The sequence below is a fragment of the Hippocampus comes genome, unplaced genomic scaffold, assembly GCF_001891065.2.
Source record: "Hippocampus comes isolate QL1 unplaced genomic scaffold, H_comes_QL1_v1.1 scaffold36, whole genome shotgun sequence".
In the NCBI taxonomy this organism is placed as follows: Eukaryota; Metazoa; Chordata; class Actinopteri; order Syngnathiformes; family Syngnathidae; genus Hippocampus; species Hippocampus comes.
Genome location: NW_017805695.1, coordinates 4,908,056 through 4,929,309, shown reverse-complemented (window position 1 = coordinate 4,929,309; position 21,254 = coordinate 4,908,056). Strand labels below are relative to the sequence as shown.

General features: G+C 40.0%; 2 protein-coding genes across 4 annotated transcripts; both read right to left on the bottom strand.

The window, feature by feature from the left end:
- Positions 1-63: 63 nt before the first annotated feature.
- tm9sf3 (transmembrane 9 superfamily member 3) lies at positions 64-15,456 on the bottom strand. 2 transcript variants are annotated; one of them, XM_019881983.1, is made up of 15 exons: positions 15,254-15,456; positions 11,782-11,977; positions 9,989-10,111; positions 6,103-6,263; positions 5,881-5,958; positions 3,901-4,032; positions 3,657-3,823; positions 3,478-3,572; positions 3,261-3,391; positions 2,804-2,943; positions 2,606-2,674; positions 2,379-2,525; positions 2,215-2,298; positions 2,049-2,125; positions 64-1,488 (listed from the first exon to the last, which is right to left on the bottom strand). In XM_019881983.1, the coding sequence occupies exons 1-15, from the start codon at positions 15,344-15,346 to the stop codon at positions 1,421-1,423; spliced, it is 1,761 nt and encodes a 586-aa protein (XP_019737542.1). In that variant the 5' UTR covers positions 15,347-15,456; the 3' UTR covers positions 64-1,420. The 2 variants fall into 2 exon arrangements, with proteins under 2 accessions (XP_019737542.1, XP_019737543.1); XM_019881984.1 differs by lacking the exons at positions 9,989-10,111; positions 11,782-11,977; positions 15,254-15,456 and adding an exon at positions 8,579-8,724.
- Positions 15,457-16,733: 1,277 nt separating this feature from the next.
- Positions 16,734-21,049, bottom strand: LOC109523235 (monoacylglycerol lipase ABHD12). Of its 2 annotated transcripts, none has more exons than XM_019882250.1 (13): positions 20,862-21,049; positions 19,871-19,983; positions 19,694-19,799; positions 19,493-19,612; positions 19,347-19,377; positions 19,205-19,250; positions 18,865-18,994; positions 17,830-17,867; positions 17,680-17,762; positions 17,500-17,582; positions 17,313-17,391; positions 17,102-17,223; positions 16,734-16,950 (listed from the first exon to the last, which is right to left on the bottom strand). In XM_019882250.1, exons 1-13 carry the CDS (start codon positions 20,939-20,941, stop codon positions 16,929-16,931), a joined length of 1,053 nt encoding a protein of 350 aa, XP_019737809.1. In that variant the 5' UTR covers positions 20,942-21,049; the 3' UTR covers positions 16,734-16,928. The 2 variants fall into 2 exon arrangements, with proteins under 2 accessions (XP_019737809.1, XP_019737810.1); XM_019882251.1 differs by having other exon boundaries at positions 17,680-17,759; positions 20,862-21,048.
- Between the last annotated feature and the right edge of the window lie 205 nt (positions 21,050-21,254).

Sequence of the window (21,254 nt, the reverse complement as noted above, 5' to 3'; positions counted from 1 at the left end):
GTACTTTTGTTTTGCACAATAAGTACACGTCATTTACAAGAAGATAACAGGCTTAAGATTGCGACCCCTGTACATAAACGTGTTTATTTCCTCTTTTTACAATATGCAGGATGAAAATGTCTCATCAGACATTGGTACACAACATGGTGCCAAAATCAACTTCAGTGGGGAATAACGAACTGAGACGGTAGTACGAGTAGGGAACATACTGTATATACATACACAATATGTAGGGGGTAAATAAAGACTTTGAAAGACTGCAGCACTCCGTGTGGTTATGAAGACATCGAAGTGTGCGTTGTGTGTAGTTATGTGATAACAAAGCTCATTCCTTTGGACATTCACACAGAACGTGTCGTGTTAGGCAACAAAAAGGGTGTGCAAGGGAAATGGCTTACGAGATGCCGAGCCTTTTTTTAAAGCTTTAAATAATAGGAAATTAAGCGAGCCTAAGTGTACCAGCCTGCTTCCACAATGCATTCCATTGTGAAGCTGATCATAACGCGGTGAAACAATTTGAGTTGTCTGGTATGGTGAAATCCTCATGCAATTTCAGGCAAGATGAAGCAGCGCCACCAGCCCCCACCCCAAGCACCAAACACAACATAATTTTTGTTTTTCGCCGATTCATAAAAAAACACCCTATTGTAAATCTGTACAACGAAAATACATTTGGGATCTACATCTAAAGGTACATTAAGGTTATATACACTCCCCTCATACATATATTATCTTTACATGTAGACGTAATTCAAAGCCAAACATTAAACAAGACTAAACCTAGGGGAAAGCATCACAGCCATTTAAAAGTCTGTTACTGTCCCCCAACGGCTGATCTGACCCTCATTCTCGATTCCACAGTCAACTACAGCAGGACTTGAACATTGCCACTGGATGGACAGGGACCGTAACAGGGAAATAAGAGCCGCCAAAATGGGGGGATGACTCGAGTGACAGCAGTGGAAATAAATGGGAACAAAGTACTTCAACTATGCACTAATGGTACAAAATAGAAATTAAGTCAGAATGTGGGCACAGAGCCAACTCTGTTATTCTGACACATTAGAACAAATAAAGGCTTTCAATATACTTAGGCCTCTTCACTGAAGAGAGCTGCACTATTCCATCCATAAACATGTATGTAGTCTGGTCTCAGGTGGGACTGGTTTGGAAGAGAAGCCACGTAAGCCTTAAACATTTGCCCCCGATATTTGTATGAAAGCAACTGATAAAAACAGATCTGATCACTTCATGTTGCAGCGTTGAAAATCATTCAGAAAATGGAGAACTACATTGTACAAAGTGAGATTCTCACAATCTCTTTGCAAGAAAGAAAACTACTACAGGATGTTGTCTGCCGGCCGTCTTCCAGGATACACGCAGGTGACTCCATGACCATGATCCATCTTGCTGTGCTGCTTTAGTCTATTTTCACATTTGTGTATATCTTCCTCACAAAGGCACTTGTTCCCATGTATCCGACTGCACCTGCAAAACACACACACACAGGTTCAGTCCAAGTCATTGGGATTTCATTATGCTGCCCGCCTATTCCGAACAAAATGCTGGTTATAAAAATAAAGCAATGTGTCCACAATATCCTCTCTGAAGGCACCATTCAGAATGCAGCATTCTTCCCTGAAAAATAATGTATAACGCACTCTAAAGGCTTCAAAATATATAGATCTGTCAATTACGTAGATTTTTAAAAATGTGATGATTGACAACGAGACAACTCTTGCCCAAAAGGTAGCTGGGACAGGCTCCAGCTCACCCATGACCCGAATGAGGACAAGCGCTGATGAAATTGGAGGGACGGATATTTTACCAAATGGGAACTTGTGTTAACACTAGTGTCAACGCTAAAGTCAGGGTTGTGTGATTTGTTTGTACGAATGAAAATTAAAACGTTCAGACAATATTTATTTCAGCATATAGTCCATTATTTTGTGTGGTGTTCTGGTCATGACCATGTCTTTATTAAAAATGGCATGTCTTATCATTTGTATTTGATAATTTGGTTTTGAAGAACAACAGGCAGGACTGACCACACATGATTCCAAGAGCAGTGCTGAACACGGCCATGTAACCAAAGTAGAAGGATGTCTGGAACAGCCCGTACATCCTGAAATAGGCCAGAGAAGAAAGCCTTCAGTTTGTGCAATTGTTTTGTACAAAAAAAAAATAATAATAATCACCCAGACTCAAACTCACTTTGTTTTGAAGAAATAGTAATAAAAAGAGTACATGTAAACATAAACTGCAGTGGACGCAGCAGACAGGAAGCTTGTCCATTGCCTGGAAAGGAGAAATGTCATGTTCCGTTATAATTTAATTTCTTCCAAAATTACAGTCTGAGACAAGACAAAGATGTTCACCATCTGTAGTCCTCGGCATTGAGCAGGAAGTACGTGCACACGATGGTGACACACACAGTCACGATGCAAAGGATAACCAGGACCAGCATCATGAAGCCGTAGACGTAGTAGATTTTATAGGCCCAGAAAGATGTGAAGATGAAATACCTGATGAGCGAAGAAAAGTCAACTTATGTCATAAAAAAGGAGCCTAAAATATAACCACCCCTCTCAGGATGTCGACTTACATTTCAATGAAGATGGAACCGAAAGGAAGGATTCCACCGAGACAAACGATGACAGCTGGCTCCATGAACCTAACGGCACAAAATACCCCACAGACGGCTTTAGTGCGTGGTTGTAAACATTAAGAGCATAATGTCACTGAGCAAATGCCGACGACCCTTGTTTGGCCCCAGAGAGAACGGTGCTCAATGCACACCTACCATTTCTTTTCAGGGATTGGCCTCGGCACAGCGTTCACCCTGCATGGGAAGTTTGGCTGCCCTGAAAGATTCCTCCCCAAAATTGTTCCCACCAGGTTTAGTGGCAGAATGACGAAGAAGCAGATGCAACAAACAGCCACCTGCAAATGGGCAGAGACAATTTTCTTATCGGCTTAGGTGATGATGACAAAACACCAATACTGATTCAACAGTAAAAGAGGTTGTTCCCTTACATGTACATTGTTACCGAATGGAAACCGATTTGAGTTTCCGTACAATTCGTTTTAGTGTCACTTTTTGGAACAGAATAATCAGAAAAAGCGAGACTCCACAGTATTATATACCAATCCATCTGCCTCACAATATTAGTGTCATGCAGGTGCACCTCAAAACTGCTAATTATTGATCTGGGCAAAGTTTCTCATATGATGTGGTGTACATGTTTGTCTAAACCCACCATAGTGCCAAACGGGATTGCTCTGGAGGCGTGATAGTAGATTGCGATGAAGTTAATGAAGAAGGCAGTTCCGCAAACCATTGCTGGGATCATAAAGGCCCCAATGAACATTTGCTTGATCCATCTTCTTCCTGTATTTGTCAAGAAATCAAACAAGAAAATTTAAATCAAGTATGATGACATGCAAATACAACGGTCGATTGTCAAATATCATTACCTCCTTGTTTAGCGTACAAGCTTCCACCAAAATAGCCATTAACAGGAGAGGTGGCCGCATACACAAAAATGGCTGTGCTCAGCATCGATCCTCTCCTGTAAAGTTGGGGGTGGGGGAAAAAAAGATCCACGTCTGTTAAGTCCATGATTCCTTGCATGGAACTGTACTTTCTGACTTACTCTGTATACAGATCCTCGACCATTGCCACGATAATGACAATTAGAGATACAGAGAAGATCTGGCAGCCAGAACCGATGAGTGAGGAGAAAATCAGTGGATGGCTTGAGGGCCGGAATACATCCCCATGCACCTGCTTCCAACCGTATTCATCTCCCAAGTCTCGGTCCTATTGGGAAAGCCGCAGCATGGTATAAACTCATTTGAAAGTGCAGGTTGTCACTCAATAACCATTAGTGAGCTTACCATGTCATCCATTTCCTCCTCTTTGCTGTATCTGGCATAATCCTTTCGGAGAGTTCTCATCAAAATCATGGACACTAGGCCCACCAAGAAGATCACCATCATGAATGAGTTAAAAATAGAGAACCAATGTATCTAGGAAGAAATGAGTGAGTGAATAACACAGGTTAAGAGGTTCAAAATTCAAAGCTGTGTGTGAAAGAACTTATTGGTCTATAATGACAATAAGATATTGCTTGCAGAATCGCCCGATACCCTTTTGAGAACACTTCACCTGAGAGTATATTCTTAAAGACTGAAACGAAATGAAAAACGTGCAAAAGCATGTTGACATTGTACGCACACTGCTTGCTGTGCGTCATTGTGGATATTGGTGTTGGCGGTGGTATATTGATGCTGCTCATTAGGGATGTCCCGATCCGATTGCCCTTTTGGAAATCGGGCCTGATCACGTGATTTGCAGCTGATCCGGTATCGGGTGAAAAAGATCGGTTATTTTCTGAGCGATAAACGTTCACAAAGCTACAAAATAATATAAATACGTAAATATCTTGCTGAATAGAACATTAATAGCTTAGTTTTATATTACCCAATGTTACTTGTTTTTGTACATTTGTTTTTAGTAGCGATTCAGTTAGACACGAACACATCCACAGACACGTGCCCTGTGTTGCGCACTGTGCTTCTGCAGGTAGAGACAGGCGGTGGGTTTGTCTTCATAGCTTGGTTGGAGAGAGGGGCAAGCCAAAATTAAGTCTGCCTTGCCTGATATTAAAGAAGACTCACTAAATGGCACCGTCAAAGAATTGAGAGATCTGAGGATGTGACAGACAGGTTATGTCAATATGATGTAACTTCAAACAAGTTTAACAAGTGTAATTTATTTGGTGACAAGCACACTAGGTCCCCACTGGTGGCATTTAACAAGGTCAGAAATCAATAGGGTTGTTTGTGGGTGAGGGAAGTCAACGCACGTAGCACCTAACAACTATGGAGCTGTGCGGAGACTTTTCATTTTAGCCCGCACGAGCCTATCAATAATGATGTAAATACCTGTAGACAAATCAAAATGTATCAAACAGAGGAATCCCTCATTCTATGCTAATGCTAATTTGGGCCATTCAAACAAATTGGTGCCATTTGCGTCCCCAGGCAACTACATGAAATTTTTTTTTTTTTTATAAACCCTCTTGCACACGGATAGGTTTTCTTTGAAAATGATTCTGTAGTTTTGCGTGATCCATTTTCCCATGAATTTTAACTATCTTCTCTGCCTCTGCTGAACAACAGCAGCTCAACTTCTCCATAACTTTATCCGGACTAGCCTGATGTGTGGCTTGGTAGTCATGATGCTTTTTGATCCCAATATTCTCTTAACAGGCCTCTGAGACCATTGCAGAGCGGGCGCATTCATACTGAGACGAGACTACGTACAGGTGGACTCGACTTTTCATCAGTCACTTAGATCAACACTGGCTCATTCAGAAATCATCAGGAGTTAGTTGGCTGCACTGAGATAAAAGGGGGGAATAATTTTGCATGTGGATTAAAAAAAGAAAAAAAATCTATTCATGTGCCCAGAGATAAATTTTGCCGCCCTGGCTCAATTTTTACCATGAGAGAGTTCACACACACTCTCTCTCTCTCTCTCTCTCTCTCTCTCTCGGCGTTCCATGTAGGCTTTCCCTGCCAGCATCTTATACCCTGCAGTTATGTGTTGGATCGTCTCGGGTGCCTTTTGCACAACCTACACCAGGGGTGGGCAATCCCAGTCCTGGAGGGCCGCTATCCTGCATGTTTTCCATCTGTCCCTGTTGCAACACACCTGATTCAATTGTTCAGGCCTCGACAGAGCTTGCTGATGATCTGATCATTTGAATCAGGTGTGTTGGAGAAGGGACAGATGGAAAACATGCAGGATAGCGGCCCTCCAGGACTAGGATTGCCCACCCCTGATCTAAAGCAAACACTGGACTCACTCACCCTGTGCTGGAAGAAGGATGGGTCGAGGTACTTGTCAAATCTGTCCTCAAACTTCACATCCGACTTCTTCCATTTCACCTGTATATGCATTTAGGGACACTCAAATGCGTAGTTTATAACATTTGTTTGCAACAAAATCACATTTACAAGACCGACATTGCAGGCACAGCCATAATTATCAATTATACCAAAGGAAATTCGAATAGCCCGTCCAGTACTCACAGAGTAAGACATTGCAATCCTTGTGTTGGGCACTAGTCGAACTTTGCCTTCACTCGTAAGATTTACATCAACAATTCTGTTGCCGTTAAAGCCAATCTCCAGTTTCTTGTACGTCCAAAGGTAGTGATCTTCTCCATTTTCATCTGCCTCTCCAACAATCCCTGGACAAAAATGAATAAGGGTTGACGTTTATATCAGAAACAGACCAGCGGATGTACACAAGCACATTATAAGAGTATTATTTTATCAAACATGGTATATGTAATATTAAGGGCATTTGTGACACTGGCTATTTGTCAAAAAACACTTTTCCCGCATTTGCCAGACACAATCCCACTGATTTACCTGTGTACGAGAACATTGACTGCTGTTATGTTTTGGTATTCCGATTGGTAGTAGTTTATACAAGGGGTGTTCCGATCAGGTTTTATGCTGCTGATTCTGATCATCCATAAGTGAGATCGGCCGATACAGATTCGGATACACATGGATTTGCTGCACATTTTTCAATTTTAGCTCTGCTCAGCAACAATTATTTTAATAATTCATTAAACTGTCAAACATTTTTGATTTAATGAACCAGTGGAAAAAAAATCCACCTTCACAAATCCTCCTGTTCATATTTATTCCCAACTTTTCATTTGTGGGGAAACTCCGCCGAATGACATTTTTTTAACTGTACTGTCCACCACAAATACTGTCGACAGAGATGTTTTTTCAAGTGATCAGAAATCAGGGCCAAACAATTTTCATCTGACTGCTACTGGCTAAGAGAGATCACCCCCAACATTTTTCTTCCACGGATGGCAACTAAGGCAACCTAAAAGATGCTATAAACTGGGTCTTGCAAAGCCTGTTACGTGTAAGTTAGACCTCGCTAAACATCGTCGATGATCTTAATGAGCAACAGGTTCGAAAATGTGACGCATTTAAAAGACTTATCTTCTAAGAGCGGTCTAGCGCGACAATTGTTTTTGTGCCTTACTGGTTGCATTTGGCAAGGCAATTCATCAAAAGTGATGTGTGTAAACGAGCTGACTTGAACACTTGCCCACAACTATGCGACTGAGGCTGCACTGACTTGTCATACCACGCATTTGATGAAGGCACATGTTTTAAATGACCAACAATAAATGTATTGTTTATAATAGAAAAAGCCAAATGGCTCAAATATACTGTAGAAATCCTATACAATATTCATAGCTATCAGTATTTATCCATCCATATCATACTGAATTGTTGAGGTACCATATCGAGAGACATGCAAAATCAAGAGGGGCATATAGACATTACAATCACTTTTTGGGTGACCCCCGCAATTCAGAATTTTGATATTTGTGGCCAGGCTCGGTGCCATTTCCCTGCCAACAGTTGTGGTCAAAATGGTAATATAATTGTCTCTCTCCCTGGCCGGGATACACTCACTCTTTTCAGAAAGTTTTGCCTTCCTGCATGGTGAGGTCAAAAAGCGGATGAGACAAGTTGCCCTTTTTCACATGTGAATGATTTATCGTCATATTTGAATGTAAAAGACACACATTGGCCGCGGGAGTTCGAAGTCCAAATTAATTTATTTTTGCTACGCTGACAGTAGATACACAACACTCCACCCATTGCAATAAAATTATTATATTTATACTGCGCTTTTGTTTGAGCAGCTGTCAGGGAATTCACCTGAACATCTTGAACTTTGAATTAAAAGACTTGATTCAACTCAGGAACAGATTGTCTTTTGCTGATCAGCAAAGGGGGCGAAGTTCCTCGAAGGCAGCACAAGTCGTGTTGACTCTCAGATCGAAACCCCACCTTCGCACACCCGCCGACCACTTTTTATTTACAGGATATGCAAAATACAAGTAACATATCAGAAAAACATTCCTCCTTATTTGCATGTCGCGCTTTCCAGTCCAGCCCACCGTTGACATGCTGCCCTCCCGTAGTTGAACCTTCCTGTCTATATTATCAGTTCATGAGGCCTTGGCTTGTTTCAACTCAAGTTGGCCCTTTTTTCTGTGTGCTCCATTGTGTACAAGTTGTGAGAACATAGCGTTCGAGGTCAATCAAGCATAAACTGAAATGAAACTTTGAATCATGATATTAAGTTTGTCTTTCTCCATCAGCAGCCCAAGGTGTGGCACTTTGTGTGTGATGAACTAATAACATATGTGTTTCACTTTTTGAAAAAAATTATTGCAATAAATGGATTTTTCACACCCACCTATATTAGAGGTAAACCAAAGCGTTAGAGGGTGTTAAGTAATTAAAACTTATGGGAAAAAAAGCTGTTTTTTAAATGAAAAAATAACAGACTATAACACACAAAAGGTCTGTAAACTAAAATGCCAACATTCTGCAACAAAGGCTAACAGTAAAGGCTGATCCAGACATACAGGAAAATAGACAGGGCAGCAAAGATTATAACAAAACAGATGTGTAGCTAACTATTCACTAATTCGTCTTTTTGATTGTCACTTACCCCAAATGGGCAGGTCATCAATGTACATTTGGTACCAGTAGTGATTCTTTATTGCGTACACAAAAGCATCCCGTTTGGCTTTGTCCAGATCAATTTCACAAAACGTTGTCTGCATGACTTCATCTGCAGAGGTAGAGAAAATGCATTGCTTTGAGTGACATATTAAAACTGTGAATGTGAAGGCATACATCTACACTTTGAGAAGCTGCCATAATGAGAAAATTGTCCAACTTGATGTATATCCTCCTATTAACACTTGTGTAGTGTTCGTATGTTTGTATTTCAGCGAGCCAATGTACACGGGTCTGGTGGATATCTATGATCAAGTCTGAAATGCAATAAATCATCTGAACTTCATTGATGTCGGACTTCCTCCCACCTCTAGCAAAATGTTCGTGACTATGAGAGAATCAATTAAATCCTTTATCCATCCATCTATTTTCTAATCCGCTTATCCTCACGAGTCGCGGGGCATGCTGGAGCCTATCCCAGCTGTCTTCGGGCAGTAGGCAGGGTACACCTTGAACTGGTTGCTAGCCAATCACAAAGCAAACATGGACAAACAACCATTTGTGCTCACAATCACACCTTGGGACAATTTGGAGTGCCCAATCAACCTGCCATGCATGTTTTTGGAATGTGGGAGGAAAACGGAGTATCCAGAGAAAACCCCCGCAGGCACAGGGAGAACAAGCAAACTCCACACAGGAAGGCCGGAACCGGAATTGAACCCTGCACCTCCGCACTGTGAGGCGACCACTTTTTATTTACAGGATATGCAAAATACAAGTAACATATCAGAAAAACATTCCTCCTTATTTGCATGTCGCGCTTTCCAGTCCAGCCCACCGTTGACATGCTGCCCTCCCGAAGTTGAACCTTCCTGTCCATATTATCAGTTCATGAGGCCTTGGCTTGTTTCAACTCAAGTTGGCCCTTTTTTCTGTGTGCTCCATTGTGTACAAGTTGTGAGAACATAGCGTTCGAGGTCAATCAAGCATAAACTGAAATGAAACTTTGAATCATGATATTAAGTTTGTCTTTCTCCATCAGCAGCCCAAGGTGTGGCACTTTGTGTGTGATGAACTAATAACATATGTGTTTCACTTTTTGAAAAAAATTATTGCAATAAATGGATTTTTCACACCCACCTATATTAGAGGTAAACCAAAGCGTTAGAGGGTGTTAAGTAATTAAAACTTATGGGAAAAAAAGCTGTTTTTTTAAATGAAAAAATAACAGACTATAACACACAAAAGGTCTGTAAACTAAAATGCCAACATTCTGCAACAAAGGCTAACAGTAAAGGCTGATCCAGACATACAGGAAAATAGACAGGGCAGCAAAGATTATAACAAAACAGATGTGTAGCTAACTATTCACTAATTCGTCTTTTTGATTGTCACTTACCCCAAATGGGCAGGTCATCAATGTACATTTGGTACCAGTAGTGATTCTTTATTGCGTACACAAAAGCATCCCGTTTGGCTTTGTCCAGATCAATTTCACAAAACGTTGTCTGCATGACTTCATCTGCAGAGGTAGAGAAAATGCATTGCTTTGAGTGACATATTAAAACTGTGAATGTGAAGGCATACATCTACACTTTGAGAAGCTGCCATAATGAGAAAATTGTCCAACTTGATGTATATCCTCCTATTAACACTTGTGTAGTGTTCGTATGTTTGTATTTCAGCGAGCCAATGTACACGGGTCTGGTGGATATCTATGATCAAGTCTGAAATGCAATAAATCATCTGAACTTCATTGATGTCGGACTTCCTCCCACCTCTAGCAAAATGTTCGTGACTATGAGAGAATCAATTAAATCCTTTATCCATCCATCTATTTTCTAATCCGCTTATCCTCACGAGTCGCGGGGCATGCTGGAGCCTATCCCAGCTGTCTTCGGGCAGTAGGCAGGGTACACCTTGAACTGGTTGCTAGCCAATCACAAAGCAAACATGGACAAACAACCATTTGTGCTCACAATCACACCTTGGGACAATTTGGAGTGCCCAATCAACCTGCCATGCATGTTTTTGGAATGTGGGAGGAAAACGGAGTATCCAGAGAAAACCCCCGCAGGCACAGGGAGAACAAGCAAACTCCACACAGGAAGGCCGGAACCGGAATTGAACCCTGCACCTCCGCACTGTGAGGCCTCTGCACTGTGAGGCCGAAGTGCTAACCAGTTGACCACCGTATCGCCCTAAATTCTTAATGTAAAAGGTTTAAAATGTATATATTCTCTGAAAATGAGCCAAGGAGTCTGAGCCTAAAATAAGGCTTCTTAATGTTTTCATAAGAATACATAATGGCTTCTTAAAACTTTTCATAAGAAAGGAAATCATGCCCCACCATCCTTGAAAGAAAGGCAAAGCACGTGTTGGTTGATATTCCATTTCTCACATTGGGACGGTCGTGTCTGGAGCTATCCTAAGCACACGCAGATTACCATGCGAGTTTCGTGTACCATATCACAATGTCATGTTTGGTTTCACATATTGTAGCATCTACTATCGACTATGGAGCGATTCGTCAGTGAACCCTGTTAATTAATAAACAAAACACAGTTACTGTATGTACGGCCATATTTATGTCGAGACAAAAATATTACACACACTAACTTGCTCTCGCTATCTGGTTCCCACACTCGCGAATATAATGATGCGTTCACAAGTCGGAAACAGGAGCACTCAATGTAACAGAACTTGAAATATTTGCCACAACCCCTCAACAGCAACACACACATAACCCAGTTTGTAACTACTAAATGTTACATAATAATACATTCCTCCTGATCATAAAGGATTTTTTTTGTTTTGTTTCAAATCCGTACCTTGATTTGGTAGATCAATACAATACTTTTAATTATTAGTCAAGCAAAGCAAAGCTTTCTGGACAAATAAAAATGAATGTACAATCATCATAACTCTTTTTTATTTTTAATTTGCACATACGTTGAAGAATATTCAAGCTGTCAAATAATGATAAGGCAGATAGTTGCTGGTGTGATACGCCACAATTTACATATACCCCTATTACTCGTCGATTACTCACGCGTACAATTGGTGACTAGTCGACTAGCACAATAAATGTTTTTGGCTGCGCTAGCGCCTGACAAGTTGCACATTTTTAAAAGCAACTGATCCCTCTGATGAAATGCTCAAATATTACATTTTGGGTGCACAATTACATACCTTTGAACTTGATATCAAGACCGCTAAATTCCAGCTCCACTCCCTGCAGCGCTTCTCCAAGTGTTTCATGATAATGACTGATGGTTTTCTTTGTTCCAACACAGAAGGGTAAAGAGAAATACTTGTAGGTCTCCTGTCGGTTGTGGTAAGGCCCCACTGTGTTCATCCATAATACTACCTCCTCTTTATCTGTGTACTGAAAGGGAAAAGGACACTTAGTTTGTGTCAACATCACCATAAGATGACTGAGATTTCCCCATTTCACCCCCACAAATCTTATATTTTCGATTGAACTTCATGTACATTGTATTGAGTAATGTTATGTTGTAAAAAATGGATATTGGTAAAGCCCTCACACTTTCAGAAATTGACTGCAAGCAGACCATGTACGGGTACAGTATATGCAAACAACAAAATATGTGAACATGTTAAGCTTGCCAACATTAAACTATACACATAATAGGATGAACATTATGGACCATAAATTTAAATATTCAACCAGAAATGAGTCACAGTTTCAGCCTCTAATAAAAAATAAAATGTGAGGGTTTGCAAGCGAGCACCTTAGCTTGAACCCTGAATAAAAGAACGCCCAAGTATTTTTGTTGGTTTCAACACAAAAAAATGTCATTTCTTCAAACTTGCGCACAAAAAAAAATGGAATCCCTCGAGTCCATGTCGAGGGAAAAAAAGCGAAATAGGATGAAGAGACTGTGACTCCGAGAAATAACCAATTAATCGTTTGTACGTTTTCTCTACACATTCTAATTTTATTTCATGTGTTGTCTTCACACATTTTCCCCATGTGCACTCAGCCCTGATGTGCATAATGTTATCCCACAATGCACACTGATTGATGTTTGTGGCAGTAGTAAACTATAACTTACTTAGAGTAAACTATATTATAATCAAATTTAACAGGACAAATAATAGTTTATCATTACGTCCATACAGACATTATGTTGCAGAATCATAAAATGTCTGTATATCTAATAATAGTAACATAACTTAAAAAAATATCTCATTCAACTAGGGCAGTGCTTCTCTAGGTTTTTACAGCAAGGACCACCTAAAAACTGTGATTTTACAATTACCGCTAGCAGCCATCATCAAAATACAGCAACAGATTGGGCCTAACGTTTCATAAAAAATAGGCAGTTTTTTTCCTAAAATATACCTTTATTTATTATAGTAAGCAATTGTAGAATTATGCATAGTCGAAACATTAAGACTGTGCTATACAATAAAAAGTAGTCACGATTACGTGAGGGTTTGCAAGCGAGCACCTTAGCTTGAACCCTGAATAAAAGAACGCCCAAGTATTTTTGTTGGTTTCAACACAAAAAAATGTCATTTCTTCAAACTTGCGCACAAAAAAAAATGGAATCCCTCGAGTCCATGTCGAGGGAAAAAAAGCGAAATAGGATGAAGAGACTGTGACTCCGAGAAATAACCAATTAATCGTTTGTACGTTTTCTCTACACATTCTAATTTTATTTCATGTGTTGTCTTCACACATTTTCCCCATGTGCACTCAGCCCTGATGTGCATAATGTTATCCCACAATGCACACTGATTGATGTTTGTGGCAGTAGTAAACTATAACTTACTTAGAGTAAACTATATTATAATCAAATTTAACAGGACAAATAATAGTTTATCATTACGTCCATACAGACATTATGTTGCAGAATCATAAAATATGTCTGTATATCTAATAATAGTAACATAACTTAAAAAAATATCTCATTCAACTAGGGCAGTGCTTCTCTAGGTTTTTACAGCAAGGACCACCTAAAAACTGTGATTTTACAATTACCGCTAGCAGCCATCATCAAAATACAGCAACAGATTGGGCCTAACGTTTCATAAAAAATAGGCAGTTTTTTTCCTAAAATATACCTTTATTTATTATAGTAAGCAATTGTAGAATTATGCATAGTCGAAACATTAAGACTGTGCTATACAATAAAAAGTAGTCACGATTACGTTTAAATGTTTGAAAAAATGTTGAATAAAAACCATACTCAAAAACTCTTTAAAAACTAACAATTCTTAAACGCTAAACACCTTTCAGTGTGTTTTATATCACTAAATACATTTTAGAAACAAATGCTGAAAAAAATAATACGACGAACAACAATTAACTCTATACTGAATTGCTGAGATTTATTGTAAAACTCTTTTTCATCCCTCGATATTGGGGGCGGGGCTGAACGCAGGCAAGTTGACAACCAAGGAACAGCTTCCTGACTGATGATAAAGTTGCTCATTTGAACTACTACAACGTGCAGTTGGGCTATCAAGCTGTGCCTATAACCTGAAAGACAAGCTCCAAAGTCGTCCAAAGGCCGCATTTGGAGCGCATGGTGTACGTGGTGTACAAATTCACATTATGCCTGTCGGAATTTGCCACGGTTTACGCGGTCGCTAAGGCTACATTGGGGGTAGCCTTGGAAGGCCTCGAAGGACTCAGCCTACGAACTGTTTTTCGAGAATGTTAAAATCGCGTGCGGTCGAGTCGCGCCGAAAGTGACGTCACGCCGCCAAGAAACGCGGCCTTCTGTGGACGTCGCCTGTGAATTTTGGACATGGCCGAAGTGTGGCTCGGAGATTTATATTCTGTTTAGCCACATTGGCGAGGGGGGTTCATGACAAACCACCAACCCAGATTCAACCACTTATTACAGTGGTTAGCAACACAGTGCAGGCCACAAACCCAAATCAGGAAGATATCAGAGTTTCATGACACTGGTAGTTTTTATGTCACGGCGATTGTTGTAGGAACATCAGTGACACAGACCCAAGTTCTAGGAATCCATACTTACATATAAAGACTGACACAACACGAACATTTGAAAACTATCGTAGCCATGACAAACGCGTGATCAAAAAGCAGCAAATTCCAATTCAGCAGTTATTTTAATAATCATTTTAATCTATACGCGTGACAACTGAAAATCACCAAAAACCTGTCAATTCGAGAGACTAGTGTGAGGCCTGGCACTCAACTAGTGTTCGCAGATATTATTTAGCACAGGCGAAAGCAACTTGGTCTCTTATGGGCTGCCTATGCGGTACTGTAGATAATTTTACTACAGGGTGTATAAAAACACTTTCTGTGACATGACCTGATAACGCGACTCATCAAACTTGAGCGCCGCTTCCGCCGGCCGGTGCTCCGAAATAGCTTAGGAGATAGGAAGCCGTGCTGGCCAACCAGCAGGCAAATGTTTGGCCATAAGTACTTAGGCCGACGAGCGCTGACAGGTTAGCTAGCTAATGGTCGGGCTCGCTGTCGTTTCCCTAGCCCAATATGTAACGAGAAATAGCACGAGTGGCTCTCCTCTCTGCGAAACGAGTACAGCTCCACTTTCAAGCTAAGCATAAGGTTAGCATGCTGCACACAGTACAAACGTCTATTATTTCAAAGGAAGTCCTTTTTCATTCGGCCTTACAAACGCAGCCTTACTGTGTGTATATGTTCATCTGCTTCGACAGGTAATAAGGAGCCGAGTAGACTGAGGAACACCGCAGCTGCCACCCTCCACCTGGATGATCCCATTCTTTTTCGGTGAAAGTGTGCAGAAAGATCGGGGGTGTTAGCTTTGCAGGGCTATCCCACCTTCTTCCTGGTTCTGACTGAGGCGATTTTTGGACGCTCCTCTACGCATATGGCGTAGGTGTTTCGCGATTACTCATCGGATACACTTTCGATTGGACGAAGGGCACCACGTGACTTGGCTCATCCAATCACGCTGGGTAGCGGTGAATAAAACGATGGATAAGGAAACTGTGGCTGCGCATCATCCGCAACCTTCAGCCACGTCATCTGACTGCCAAAGACCGGAGCTTTTTTTTCCTTACCAAAGACCGGACCTTTACGTTTACAAGGATATTGAATGACGTGAAAGATGTCACAAAGCAAACACCATCCGAACCCGCCTCCCTCTATATGTGGTATACTGAACATTTAGCTTTTAAGTAAAAAAAAAAAAAAAAAAGCGCACGCCAAAGTGAATGCAATATTTTAGCTGTGTGTTTCAATGCACTGCATGTTTGCACTGTGGTTGAGAGAGGAAAGTAATTTCATCTGTGCTGTATGTTGCACATATTTGACAATAAAGCTGGACTTGACTTGAATATGTACATTCCCAGGGTTGAGATTTTTCGCTTTCTGAATGCGTATGCAAATATGACAACGAAGACATGCATTGACTTTCAAACAGCATACGGGGAAAGGTTGAATACTGGACTGTTATTTTAATGTTGACACGGAAAAACAAGGTTCCGGGTAGTGAATATTTATATTACAACGTCCAACATATTGCGAAACTGTAGGTTTCCGGGTTCGCTTGGTTTATAAACTGACATTTAAACACCAACTCTACATCGAACCAGGACATTTATTGGTCGCTTCAAAGATCAAACGCCTGTTCTGAATTTTGCCGTTAAGATCCTCGTCAGAGATCAGCAACTTGTGCAAAAAGAACTGAAACATTTAACAGTTTGACATGTGCATTGAAAAGCTGAGAGGAGGTCACATTACGTTCACATGTAAAGGTTTGAATGCATTATGGGCTCGTCCTGAAATTTCAGACAAAAGCCAAATATCCCTAACTCAAAAGAGTTAGGGATATTAGGCAGTGAGTTGTGAGAGTGAGAGAGACAGAGACAGAGAGAGAGAGTGAGAGAGAGAGAGAGTGAGAGAGAGAGAGAGAGAGAGAGAGAGAGAGAGAGAGAGAGAGAGAGACAGACAGAGAGACAGAGAGCGAGACAGAGAGAATTGAGTCAAAGTGGAGGCTGTGTTTCTAGCTGAACTTCCACTAGGTGATGTTATTTTTCTGTTCTTCAGCCAGCAAGCTAATGCTGAATCACTATCAATCAATATTTAATGTTTCATCAGTTTTCATAACATCTCTATAATTTAAACAAAAATAAACACCACACTGTTTTTCAGGAATTACCAGGGAACCTTCTGGAGCTTTGTCTTACCTTAATTACATGTCCTAGAGCAATTACCCAAATGTGTTTGCATTGATCACATGTATAAGACAATCAAAATAATAAATGGCATGCTACACTTGAGATAAAGCAAATCATACTTTCAACCATCACTGAATATCCACTGAAGGCGTCTTCCCACATCACAAAGTCAACACAAACTTTCTGTGGAGAAAAATGATACACTGTTAAGCCGCTATCCCTTAACATATATGTAGCCAAATATTTACTTTACTCCACATATACATATATATATATACATATATATATATATATATATATATGTGTGTGTGTCAAATTATCAATGGTCTCTCACTTAATGATGTCTGGCAGACGGGGGTCTTTGTATAATCCATTGTGTAGATACCCTAAAGACCCTTCAAAGGTCACAAACTTGACTCGCTCTGCATTCTGAGCACTCACTGCTATGTTGTACAGCTGGTGGGAAAGGCCAAACATATATATACAATTAACTAAGAATACTGTCACATTTGGTAAATACTGTAGCAAAATAATCATCGTAATACTTGCTGAGCAGAATGGATGAGAACAACTGAATCGTCTTCTGCATGCAGGAAAAGTAGTGGGCTTTTCATTTTTTTTACACTGCAGAATAATACAAAATCATGTTCGGCAGGTGAATATTAGTTTGACCAAATTACAATGTAAATTAATGTTTGAACACATTAGGCACTGCCAATAATTAAAACTTACTTTTCCTCAGTGGGAAAGACAACTTTATTTTCAGCCCATGGCTCTGGAAAGAAATATCCCCAGCCAGGAAACTTCCAGTAATACTGATACAAAAATGTAAAGAAAAGCAAAACCAACATTATGTTTAACCTAAAATAAATCTATCAAGTGACATAAGTGGCACATGTTAGCGTAGCTTACCCATGAAAACACATGAAATGGTAGTTTCTCATTACGCATGTTAAAGGTGCCTTCGAGAATCACGCCGTCCAAAACAATACCTGCTGATGCAATCACAGTAAAACTGAATTGGATTTCATAATTAGTATTTGCTTGTGTGGCTGAACCCACCTTGTTCTACAAGTTTGACTGCAGTGTTCGTGGACACTCTGCAAAGACATGCATGACAAAATTTTTACACTTTTTAATTGTACTTTCTATTACTTCTCATAGACTTTACCCAAAATATTTTGCTTAATTTCTGATACCAAAAAATTAACACGATTTAGCTCGACCACTTAAAATTATTGAGGTGTACAAAGAAGAAAATAAAACAAAAATAACAAGCAAGTTAAACAATTGAAACAGTGTGGTTGGTGCCTCTAAAGTCTAAACCAAACTATAGACACATCTTGCTACACATTGTATTTGCATTGCAACAGCAGCAACACTAACATCAATAACATGAAACATCTGACCTTGGTTTAGTGTTGTAAATAAATGAAAGTTTGGCCCTTGCCTCTTTTGAATTTTCTGTGTGTGGCCCTTGGAAGAAAAACAAGTTTGGACAACTGTGGTTTTCGTTATTTTTAAATAAAATTGTCTAAACTTCTCTATGAATATTTATTGTACAAACTTTTTCATTTTCTCACAGAGCTATTTTGAACCGGTATTAATGTCAACCCAGTAAACTTCAATTTAAATGTTATGATTTTTTTCTTTACACATGGGGAAAGTCACATTTTCAAAAGAGGGCATTCTTTTCGAAAAGCTAAAAATATGAATGTACACTTGACACTTGAATATTTGATACTAAAAACATGTTACTGAGCTTCCATTGACTAACCAGGTTTGCCTAACATTGAAACAGAACTTGATTCCCCCCCCCCCCAAAAGAAAAAAAAAAAAAAAAGCAAATAAGTGAAGTGAGGGTTGGCTACGACTTTTCCTTCTTTGGACTTCGCAGCCTCTGAATGCACTGTAGCACAATGCTGCCCCCCACAGGTCAGTTTTGATATTGAAGAAATACTGTAATTACTGTACTGTGTGTGTGGTGTGCTGTGTTGGTCACCTTGAGTGTACCATATAAGAGCAGTGAGTCAAAAATGGTATGTGTGTACTTTGCGTTTGTAATGCTGACTATAAATAGTTGCAAATCCAACTGACCCAGTGCCAAGAGAATGTCCCCAGAAGACGACCAGGCTGCTTCCGCTGCGTTCTTTGGCCCAGTTGTACACATGGAGGGCATCTGTTGTGAGTCCAACTTCAGTTGGCTCACCACTTGAGTCTCCAAAACCTGTCAGTAGTTCACTGAAGACGGTTAGGTGGAATTTTTCCGTGTCACCACTAGATGGCCATCACGCAAAGCAAAAGTTGCAGCGAATGGCAGGCTGACAAAAATATTCAACTACGTGCTATTTATTACTGCCAAAGCTTTCATTTCTCTGTAGCCATCAATCATTCGGACTGAAAAAGAAATGAAAATAAATGATTCATTTTCACCGACCTCTGTAGTCAGGCACCAACACATGGTAACCAAGTGCACTCAATACCTGTTAACAAATTAAGTCTTACTTGACATTGGACGAGCTTGACTGACTTAATATCATTGTGAAATAGTGAATAGGTTTGTGTGTATAATCACTCACTTTTGCAACTCCCACCCGATGAGTCGCTGCCCTGTTGAAACGATTTGTAAGAAATAAAATTGCTAATAATTTAGAGGGAAAGAGCTAGTTGACGGAGTATGTTCCCATATTTTCTAACCAGTACATACATAGATTGAATAGCATACCTTGTGCCTGTGTTCCCATGTAGATATATAAATACTGGATTTCCATCACTTAATGTGCTTTGGTACCATGCCAAGTCTTTACCTTGCGCCTCCCTCCAGTGACTCTCAGGCACTGTATGCCTGGAACAAGTTAAAAAATGCAAAGCTGATAAGTCAGTCATTAAAAGTGAATATCTGTTTAAAATTAGATACTCAACTCACCATACACCAAGAGAAATCCCTTCCTCTGATGTTAAGTACATGTTGATGGTGTGATTTAGGGAGAAATCAACAGGTTGGTTGAGGTCAACAAAGAATGGAACCTTGACTGCAAACAGAAGACACGGATATTTTTATAAGCAAATAAAGGATTTATATTCGTATTGGGAATTCACTTACTTCTGTGCTTGTAAACAAGGTGTTGGAATAATTCTCGTGACATGATCAGGGTGAAGGGAGCCAAAAGAAGGATGACAAACAGTGCAAATAAACAACTTTTCATCCACCGGGACCTAGCCAAAGACAGCAGAGAGAATACTTGAGTAACTACATTTCTCCGGGTGGTGCTTTTGTCTTCACGGTTAAATGCAAATGTTTTTATGACTTTCATTTTGGTATTCATTTACATGTGCCTATGAGGGTTCTCTCCACATACTCCACCAACCTCCCACAGTCCAAAAACTTGTATATTAGGTCAATTATAGGTGTCAGCCTTTCAACTGACAGGCTCCGGACGTGTATGCGTGTGATTGTATTCAGAGGGGAAAAATATCCACAATATGTATCCTATCCTATCCTATCCTATCCTCCATACTGCAGATTTATAATGTGTTGAAAACATATCTATTGTGTTTGCAGTAATAATAATCCATAATAAAGTTAATGAGTTGAATGATGTGATGGGATGTCAAGACTCTTACTGTAATCGCCTTGACCTTGCTAGAGGCAACAGCACAAAAGAGGGTGCTCTTCAGACTGTTTTCCGTTAATGGGCAACACATTCCTCCCCCTCCGTTAACACTGTAATATGTATGACATAAGAGCCTGTTGAGGAGAAAGACTGATTTCTTCACACCCCTCAAGGGAAACACATTGCATGTCATTATTCCACCAGCCTCCCAAAAGTCGAATAATTTGTCCAGATTTAGCAACAATTTCTGTATGAATGCTCTCAATCTATCTATTCAGCCGGTTGGCTGGATGGCTCGTAAGTCCAGAACTATCATCATAGTAAAAGTGTTATTTCGAATTCTATCGTACAATTACTGGCAATGTAGGTGCTTTATTAGATATGACGTTGCGCAATGAATGTTTTTAATAAATCCTACAGTGAAGTAGTATGTGATGTCCAGACAGACTCCAAAAACATTAAACTAGCATGCTAACTTACTCATTTTCGTGCTTCCGCTGAACTTGGGCTGTTGTCTGCGCGGAGGTTGACACTTCCTTTTTATGAGTTCTTTGTCTCATTTTGAACAGCAATTGTAATGCGTTTTGCTACCTCGAGGCTCTTTCAGTTGTTCGTGTAGCTCTATTGTTTGTTCAAAGTTCGGTTTCAGGGCGGTCTGGGAGGAGTTAAGCTTAACTTTTTATTTAAGGTGGCACCAGTCATGAATACAGCCTGATCGGACACAGAGCTCCAATCAGATTTTTTTTTCTATTTTTAAGACTCGCTGTAAACTACAAAGCATATCACTTTTGCAGCTTTTTGAATACTGGGTAGTATATTACTAATTAAAACGATGCATCTTTTGTCCTGATGCTATTTGACAGTTCAACCTTT

Bases quoted from the DNA above. Each gene is read 5' to 3' on its own strand.
- tm9sf3 (XM_019881983.1), bottom strand. From the start codon at position 15,346: ATGGGATCATCCAGGTGGAGGGTGGCAGCTGCGGTGTTCCTCAGTCTA. The intron at 2,944-3,260 runs GTGGGTTTAGAC...GCCCATTTGCAG, and splicing joins CAATCCCGTTTGGCACTATG to GTGGCTGTTTGTTGCATCTG. The intron at 2,299-2,378 runs GTGAACATCTTT...TCTCCTTTCCAG, and splicing joins AATGCCGAGGACTACAGATG to GCAATGGACAAGCTTCCTGT.
- LOC109523235 (XM_019882250.1), bottom strand. From the start codon at position 20,941: ATGAGACAAAGAACTCATAAAAAGGAAGTGTCAACCTCCGCGCAGACA. The intron at 17,868-18,864 runs GTCAGTTGGATT...ATGTCTTTGCAG, and splicing joins GGACATTCTCTTGGCACTGG to AGTGTCCACGAACACTGCAG. The intron at 17,392-17,499 runs GTAAGTTTTAAT...ATTATTCTGCAG, and splicing joins GTCTTTCCCACTGAGGAAAA to TGTAAAAAAAATGAAAAGCC.